General features: G+C 38.4%; 1 protein-coding gene across 1 annotated transcript in view; it reads right to left on the reverse strand.

Annotated features, from left to right (window-relative positions):
* Positions 1-8,550, reverse strand: part of DYNLRB2 (dynein light chain roadblock-type 2) — a 9,513-nt gene that overhangs the window by 582 nt on the left and 381 nt on the right. Inside the window, exons 2-3 of the mRNA XM_007452549.1 lie at positions 6,435-6,510; positions 541-708 (exon numbers count right to left, since the gene is read on the reverse strand). Of these exons, the coding sequence (XP_007452611.1) occupies positions 541-708; positions 6,435-6,510 (244 nt within the window). The remainder of the gene's footprint in view (positions 1-540; positions 709-6,434; positions 6,511-8,550) is intronic.

The following is an 8,550-nucleotide window of genomic DNA, read 5'->3' on the forward strand; positions in this document are numbered from 1 at the left end:
TAGGGAAAGCTTTATTTAGTTTGGGGGTAACTGATTTTACAGTTGTACTACAGCGAAGTTTGTTCTAGACTAGATTTAGCAACATGAGTCCTGTTTTACACTGACATCCACTAAAACTGTGAATGTACCTCCTTCAAGGAAAGAAGTATTTCTGTGGCTGCTGTCTTTTGATAGCCCCAGTGAAGGTGCTCTACTCCAGGGAAGGTTTAAGACCCTACAGACCTGTGATCTGCCCTCTACGTTATCCCCTGGACAGGAGACATTTCTCCCACTCTTCAGAAAGTCTGTGTGCTAAGTTCACATAACAGGAAACCTACACCTCCTAAATGTTTTGTTGACTAACAACAAAAACAAATGGGCAACATTCAACGTCTTTACTAATTTCACGGAATTTTCACATTCAAACCTCTTCGTTTTGTAATTGAAGAGCATTATGTGTCACACTGCATGTTAAAATCCACACTCCCCGTCTCTGAGACAAAGCTTTTATCCAGTAAAGTAGAAAGATGCCTTAAATAATGAAAAGAAATGCCAAATTACCTGGAGCTACCATGATTTCATGTTTCTTTGATCTGATCCTAAGAAAAGTTAGGTCGTTCTGAGGATCGATGTCACGGACTGTGCTCTTGGCTTTCACAGTCAGCTGATGAAGAACAGCTGCATATTGAACGGTTGTCGAGTTGTCCAAGGTCGTTCGGATGGGAATGCCTGGTACGAGATTTAATTTGGGGTTAAACATTTTTTACTTTGATTATAAAAGGAATATGTGCGTCGTACAAATGCTGGAAAATACTGTAATTGTAAAAAGGAAGAAAAAGTGATGGCTCGTATCACTCAAAGGTAACAATTTTATTTCCTTCCAATCGTTTTGCCATTACGTGGATTTTAAAATTTAGTTGCATCAAACTATAATTACATATTTGACTGTTGCTTTTTTCTTCATTTAAATTATAGCATACAAGCTGTCCTTGTTGACGATGCCATCAACATTATTTTTAATGGCTGTAGACCTATAGTATTTTTTTGGATATATCATAATATAATCAACCCGCCACTGTTGGATTGTTAGGTAGTGTGTTTTTGGTTTTGTAGCTAATGGTGATGAACATTTTTGTACACAAGTCTTCTGGAAGTTGTTGATTGATTATTTCATTACTAACTTAACATATTACTATACGAAATGCATTCCCCTAAGCATCCTGTCTACTGGTGAGTCCACTGTGAAATGCTTGGTCTGTGACATGGTGCTAGTTTCTCCCCTGAGGCCAGAAATAGAAAGGGGGTATCACTGCACATGCTAGAGGGTGTATCAAAAGGGATTTTCCGAATTTCTTTGTAACTTCCTCATATGGTATTTTGCAAACCTTAATTTTTATGCTAGAAAATACAGCAACAAAGACTCTGCAGTTCGGCTGGGCATTCCCTGGTTTGCACTCACTCTTGGTTTAAGCATGATTAAATTTGGCTACTTGTGTGCTCTATTGTTTCATTATATGAGTTTAAAACAGAAGCTATTAATTTAACTGGAAAAATCTAGCCAGACGAATATGCAAGTATAATTCAATTCAGTTCATATCAATCCAGCTCCATTCAGGTCACTCAGCGCTTATTATGGAACAGGTGCTGTGCTAGGTATTTTACATATACTATGTCTAATCAGAACCGGCCTTCATATTATTTTGAAAACTGCCAGATCAACCAGGGAATTCCAGGGATCTGATTTACAGATGTGCCTTGCGTTTAGGGAGACATATGAAGGTGAATTTGGGATCACTGTCAAGTTCCTCAGGAATCTGAATTAAGGCCAATCAATAAAAAAGGCTGACGTGGCTCTCTTGGGTTTTCCCTCAGAGAATGTAGCTCCAGAAACTGGTAAACAAGATGAGCGCTTCTAACTTGGGACTTTACCTGTTTTTCATGAAACTCTTTGAGAGCCTCAACTCTGACTTTGGAACAGACTAATTTCTTTTTAAGAAAACCATTCTCTCCAGAGTAGGTCTTGCCAAAGAAGGCAACGACAGTATTTACAGGAAAACCTATTTAAGTAAGGTTTTACAGAAAACTTGTTAATTTCTGTATTATTGTTTCTTGGCCACTTTTTCTCCAGAAGTCAGTTCTGTCTTTCACAACTGATGAACCATCACAAGGCATGTGTCTTTAACAAGCAGGAAACTGAAGTATAGCAAGCACTCAACCTTTCAAGGGCACTTTTTGACCAAACAGTTTTATTTTGCATCATGAAGAGTGACTACCTACAAAGTCTGCATTGCTCAGTGTCAAAAAAGAAAGACAACCAGAATAAATTATTTAAACTGTAGATGACAGGATTATGAATCAGATAGTCAGGCCTACTTAGTCAGTCTATTCATGATCCAAGTCAATAAATAAAAGGGCTAGCCTTTCTGAATAATAAGTGCACACCATGGAAACTCTTGGAGTTTTTCATATCCACTGTAGACCCTTGGAAAAAAAAATCAATCAACAAATATTTATTGAGTTCTTGCTTGAGACTATGTGAGATAATTAAAAAATAATTTATTAGGAAGTAATTTTAGCACATGGTATGAAATTCACCCACTTCCCCTTCTGAGAGGTAACCACTGTTCTCAGTTTCTTTGGTGTCCTTGCAGAGATATTCTAAGTCTATTCCAGTATGTTTGTGTTTGTATTCTTTAACTGTATCATTTTCTATTCTGTACCTTAACGTTTTTCATTTAATACACTCGGGAAGTTGTTCCATTCAGTCCGCATAAGGCTAGGTCATTCATGTTAATGTCTGTGTAATGTGACTGTTGAATGGATGCTTTGTAATACATGTAACTAATATATCTTCCTGACAGGCATTTGGGCTGTTCCCAATTTTTGACTTTTATAAACAAGGTTACAGAATATGTCTGTGTGCATGCCATTTCACATTTGTATATATGTGTAGGATAAATTCCTAAAATGTACCTTCTAGAACAAAGAGTATATATTCTGTCTTCCTGAACTTATGACACTACTTTACAATATGACTCGTCACGATGCCAGTAAGCTGGTATTCTTCAACTGTACATTTGGTTGATAGGTTATATTTCAAAAATGAAAGGAATTGGCTGGATGGCTGATAAAACCTAATGAAACTCAAATGACGGACTGTTAGAAATGTCAAGAATATTTAAAATTAAGAGTCTGCAGAAATCAGGCTTATATACAGAAGAATATATTGACAGATATGACTGTCTGGGAAACAAATATACATGTTCACCAGTATTTAGTTCTGTGATCTGTACTGCAATACTGTAAACAGTGAATTATTTTGTAAATGGGAAACCAATGTTAACAAAGAAGCTAACAAAAACCTATACTCCTCAGCATTGGGCTAAATTGATAAGTCCACTTTATTGTCATGAATAAGAAGTCTATGTTTCAATAATAGTGAAACCAAAGGACACTATTTAACATGGCAGAGGATGAGATCTAAATGGATAAACGTGGGGTAGAAGGCCTACCTAGCCACAATTAAAACCTAAAAATTTGTCAAAATGATTTGCCTAGAGCTAGTGGACTAAAACCATGGGTACAGAACAAGAACCCATGAACACTAGCTTAGTTAAACATTTTCAGTGTTAAACTTCATGGGACTGGGCTTCCCTGGTGGCGCAGTGGTTGAGGGTCCGCCTGCCGATGCAGGGGACACGGGTTCCTGCCCCGGTCCGGGAGGATCCCACATGCCGCGGAGCGGCTGGGCCCGTGGGCCATGGCCGCTGGGCCTGCGCGTCCGGAGCCTGTGCTCCGCAACGGGAGAGGACACAGCAGTGAGAGGCCCGCGTACTGCACACAAAAAAATAATAATAAAATAAAAATTTCATGGGACTTCTGAGAGCTCCAAAGCTGCACCGTAATAAATGGCACTTTCATCTAAAATTGACGAGGCTGTTGAGATGGAGTATTTCATTTCATTCTGGTCACACAACTTATACCATATGCTGTTAGTAAACATCCTTGTCATATCCTCTGGTTGTTAATAATCTGACCATAAAAATAAGCCCCTCATTTATATTTTTGGGAGGAAGGTTAATTTGGCTTTCAGAAAAGTGCCCTGAATCCTAACACAACCTCATCCTAGTAGAGGTTAATTAGAAGTTAATGGGTATTAAAACTAGTATTTTGTTGCCTTTGGATGAGAAAAGTGTTAATTGAGAGACCTCAGGAAAATAAAAGTCATTTTTAATTCTACCACTCAGAGATAGCCACCGTAACGTAGCCCTGCCTTTTCTTCCGTATTTCAGTGTGTATGTCTGCCTGGCCGTATTTAGGATTAGAAGATGCTGGCTACTGCTTCCTCTCCTGCTTTTTTTCATCTAATATTGTGAGTAGTTTTCCATGACTCTAAATATTCTTCAACATTTTAAATAGAGTAATGGTTCACTGAGTAAATATTATATAATAAATTTAAAAATTTCCCTACTGTTGGGATTTATGTACTTGTCTGTTTATTTACTGCTATTATATATGGTGCCTCCGTAATATCCTTTGCACCTAAATCTTTTCATCATCACTTCTTAAACAAATTTCTAGGAGTGGAATTACAGATCATAAGGTATGGATATTTTTCATACATTTGATGTATATTGTCAGGATTATGTACTTTAGACTAAGTCTTCCAAAGTAACACGTTAGATACATTGTCCAGGGTGTCACAGGTGAATGTATCTGGACTGGGTTGAATAGTGTCCCCTCCAAAATTCAAGCCCACCCTAAACCTCAGAATGTGACATTATTTGGAAATAGAGTCTTTGAAGATGTAATTAGTTAAAATGAGGTCATACTGGATCAGTGTGGGACCGAATCCAACGACGGTCCCTATAAGAAGAGAAAAGAGAGCACAGAGAGGAGAACGTACACGATGATGGAGGCAGAGACTGGAGTGATGCACCTACAGACCAGTCAACAGCAAGGATCGCTGGAAATCACCAGAAGCTGGGCAGAGGCAAGGAAGGATCCTCCTGTGGAGCCTCTGAAGAGAGCCTGGACCCACTGACACTTTGATTTCAATTTCTAGCCTTCCAGAACTGAGAGAAAATAAAAGTCCAATCTTTTTTAAGCCACTAAGTGTGTGGTGCTTTGTTATGGCAGCCAAAGAAAACAAATAAAGCATCTCTGTGAAGTCACGCAAATAACCCATCTTAGGGGGTGTGGCAGAGTTTATGCAAATGCCTGAAACTAAAATCAGTTCAATCAGAACCATGGACTTGGGCTGGACCGCTTCCTGGAAATATGAGGCATAGCTCTTGACTTTCCGGTAGGCTGATGTTAAATCCTCTCCCTCCTGATCACTCAAGCTGGGTGAATTTATTATATTCATTTGACACTGAGTTTATTAAAATCTTATTTTATTATTTTGTAAAACACATCAAATGTTTTATCTGTACCAATAAATTAAAAATTCCCACATTCACAGAACTATTTAATTACAATTCTGTTAAGTGTTAGGTATTGTGCCAGGCACTTGACAATTATTATTTCACTTAATTGTCACAGTCACCAGTAAAGTAGGTTATTTTGCATTTTTAATGATAAGGGATTGAAGTTTAGAGTTTAAACAGACTTTCAGTGGGTAGTTGCTCACTAAATATTTATTGATGGATTTGCTCCAGAATAATGATGAGCTATGAGAGTCTGTTGCCAAGCACTGAGCTGGCAATGTACCAAATCCATGGTTGTACCATGGACTATGTGAGGTAGCTACTCTTATTTCAACTAGTGCTCCGGGGTTTGTGGCACCTCTTGCCCTTGCAAATGCCTCAGTCAGCAATGAAGCCAGCAGAAGCCTTTAAGAGGCTGCCACCATAGCTGAGCATGGAACAGTGTGCCAGAGAAAAGGCTCTGCGGATTGCTAATAGGCGAGTCTCTGGTATAAGTCTACAGATTTCATAGGTGGAAACGTATTGGCCCTTCTTAAACGATAACCACAGACTGTACTATAAATTACATTAAAATTCATTCTCAAAGATTTCATTAACTACAGTAAAGGAACAATTTCTTTTAAAAATGAAGATTGAAACTCTGTACGCTTTACAATGTTAAAACGAAAGCAAACTGCCAACAATGGTATTCTTTCTATCTTCAATATAATAGTTTTATTGATACTCCTGAAATGTTAGAAGAGAGTTACCAGAGCTTTAAAATTTAGACAATGTGCAGGATTTCTTAGGAATATATAGGCGTGTTTAGGCATGTCTTATTAATATTTATCTCCCTACCTCTTAGCAGAGTTCTTGGCATGTAATTAATAGATACTCAATAGATGTATGATGAGTAAATGCTCTGGCTAAAATATACAAGATATACTTTTGATTTAAAATTCCAAGATGTTTGCCTAAGGCTTCACACAACAAACAGGCTCTTGGTCGGCTTCTGCCTGTCAAGAAGGCAGCCTGTGAGGTGTTTACCTTCTGCATTTACAACCATCGTTCCTATAACCCCTTTGTGGCTCTGGATCCTCTTGAGGGTTTCCTCCACCTCTGCCTGGAAGAGAGGAAGAAAATTAACCAAAGAGTCTTTGTGGTGACCCCAGTCCTAATTAGAGTAATGTTCTGAAAGACCCCTATTCTCCAATCTCCTTAAACTAAGATTTAGAAGCTCAGATTTTTGGAAGAGAGCTTTGAAATTGTCAGGTCCCAGATTTTTGGAAGAGAGCTTTGAAATTGTCAGGTCCCATATGCAAGCCTATGTAAGACCCTCTACGTACAACCCTGACAAATATCTTGGCTTGAACTCTTGTTGAGACAGAAAGCTTCTTGCCTCACAAGAGCTCACACTCTATTTTTATCTGTCTCTATTTACTGGAAAAGTATCCTTTGTTGTTGAACAGAAATCTGCTCCTGGTCATCTTTCATTCATTGATCTTTCTGTATTCAAGTGAAAAATCCCTTTTCTACATTATAGATTTAAAAAATACTTATAGAGCTATATCACTGCCTCCTTCTGTCTAAAAGCATCACTTAATGAGAAATCATATTCTCAGTCCTAAATGCCACCTAACTGGGAGTTCCCATGGTTAAATTCAAAATATTCTGTAAAAACAGTGTATTCCAGGATTCTGCTGGTAACCACAGCCTGGATCTCAGAATGTTCAAGCTGAACGTTCAACCATGAATGATTATGTTGGAATCCCACTACTGGGTTTTAAACTCAGCTTTCTGAATCACATGCATAGACTATATATATTGTACCAGTTTCTTGCCTTCTCCAAATGCTAAAATCAAAAGAATAATTTTTTCCAGCCTGCATATTTTCCATAACTGAGTAATCACTGGATATTCTGAATTCAAACAGTATTCTGCAGAGTCTCTTGATGAGGATTTATGATATATTTTTCTTTCCAGCATTGTACAGGTGACCGTTATGTTGCTTTAGTCAAAAGACAGTTTTCTTTTGCCCCTAATGTGGGTGGCAGCACTTATTTCCTCTTTCCACCACTATAGCCGGTGTTTTCTAAATTTCAGGCATTCATGTACTAGATTTATAATTTTTGCCATTATGAATACCATCTATATTATTTACCCAGCACATTCTTAAAATTATTTCACTGCTAAAAGCTTAAATAAATGCATTTTAAAAGGAAATTATACATCACTACCACAAATGTAAATCTGGTATCATTTGTCATAGGCAGAAATAACCATAAAAACAAACAAAACAAAGAGAGAACATATTATTAAATTTTACCCCAATGAAAGCTCTGAGCCTGAGGTCTGCCCTTCAGGTGAAAAATCAAAACTACCAAAGGATAGTGGTATTAACGACCTAACAGTGCCAGAAAGTCTCTCCTGGATATAGTCTAAAGTCAAAAAAAAAAAAAAAAAAAAAGGAGGAATAACTTTCTCTGATGTGATTCACTCTGTGGTTTTTGGTTTTCTGAGCCATCTTAAAGTAGCAACTAACGTCTGCATCCCACGTTGCAAACACTGAACTTAAAGCGTAATAGCTGTACAGGGATCAATGACTTACTACAGTTTTTTGCCATCTGTAAGACAACGTTCACAGGTCCTTACAACCGCTGCCCTCGTTTTATCTTTTTCTGTTTTACTTCTCTCCCAAACGCCTCTCGCTGATCTTCCCGGACTTTCCCTCTCTTTTCCCAGGTGTTTTCTCCTTTGGTGATTTTTGAGCCCCCCTAACACAGTCTCTTAATTCTCATCGCCAATTCGCTTTTCATTCCTTTCTTAAAAAGAAACTCTTTGCTTTCACTTTGTTCGTTTTCAAACCTTCCTGTCTCCAGTTTCCTTTTCTTCTCCTCCCCCTCCCATCCCTGCTGCCTCTTTATTTTCCTTTCTTCCCTCTCAATAGCTCCTTCTCCCCTCCCTCCATTTCCTTGCGCTCCTTGTCCCCTCTCTTTCTTCCCTCTCAGGGTGATTTTTCTCCTCTCCCTCGCGCCGCTCCCCTTTTCAAACTTGCCTCGCTGTCGAGGAGATTTCTCCTTCCCCTCAGGATCTTTCATCCCTTCCGTATCTCTCTTCTCTTTCTCGATATCCTCCCTCCACAAGTATCACCCCTCTGAAGTCA

The sequence above is a fragment of the Lipotes vexillifer genome, unplaced genomic scaffold, assembly GCF_000442215.2.
Source record: "Lipotes vexillifer unplaced genomic scaffold, Lipotes_vexillifer_v1.1 scaffold443, whole genome shotgun sequence".
In the NCBI taxonomy this organism is placed as follows: Eukaryota; Metazoa; Chordata; class Mammalia; order Artiodactyla; family Lipotidae; genus Lipotes; species Lipotes vexillifer.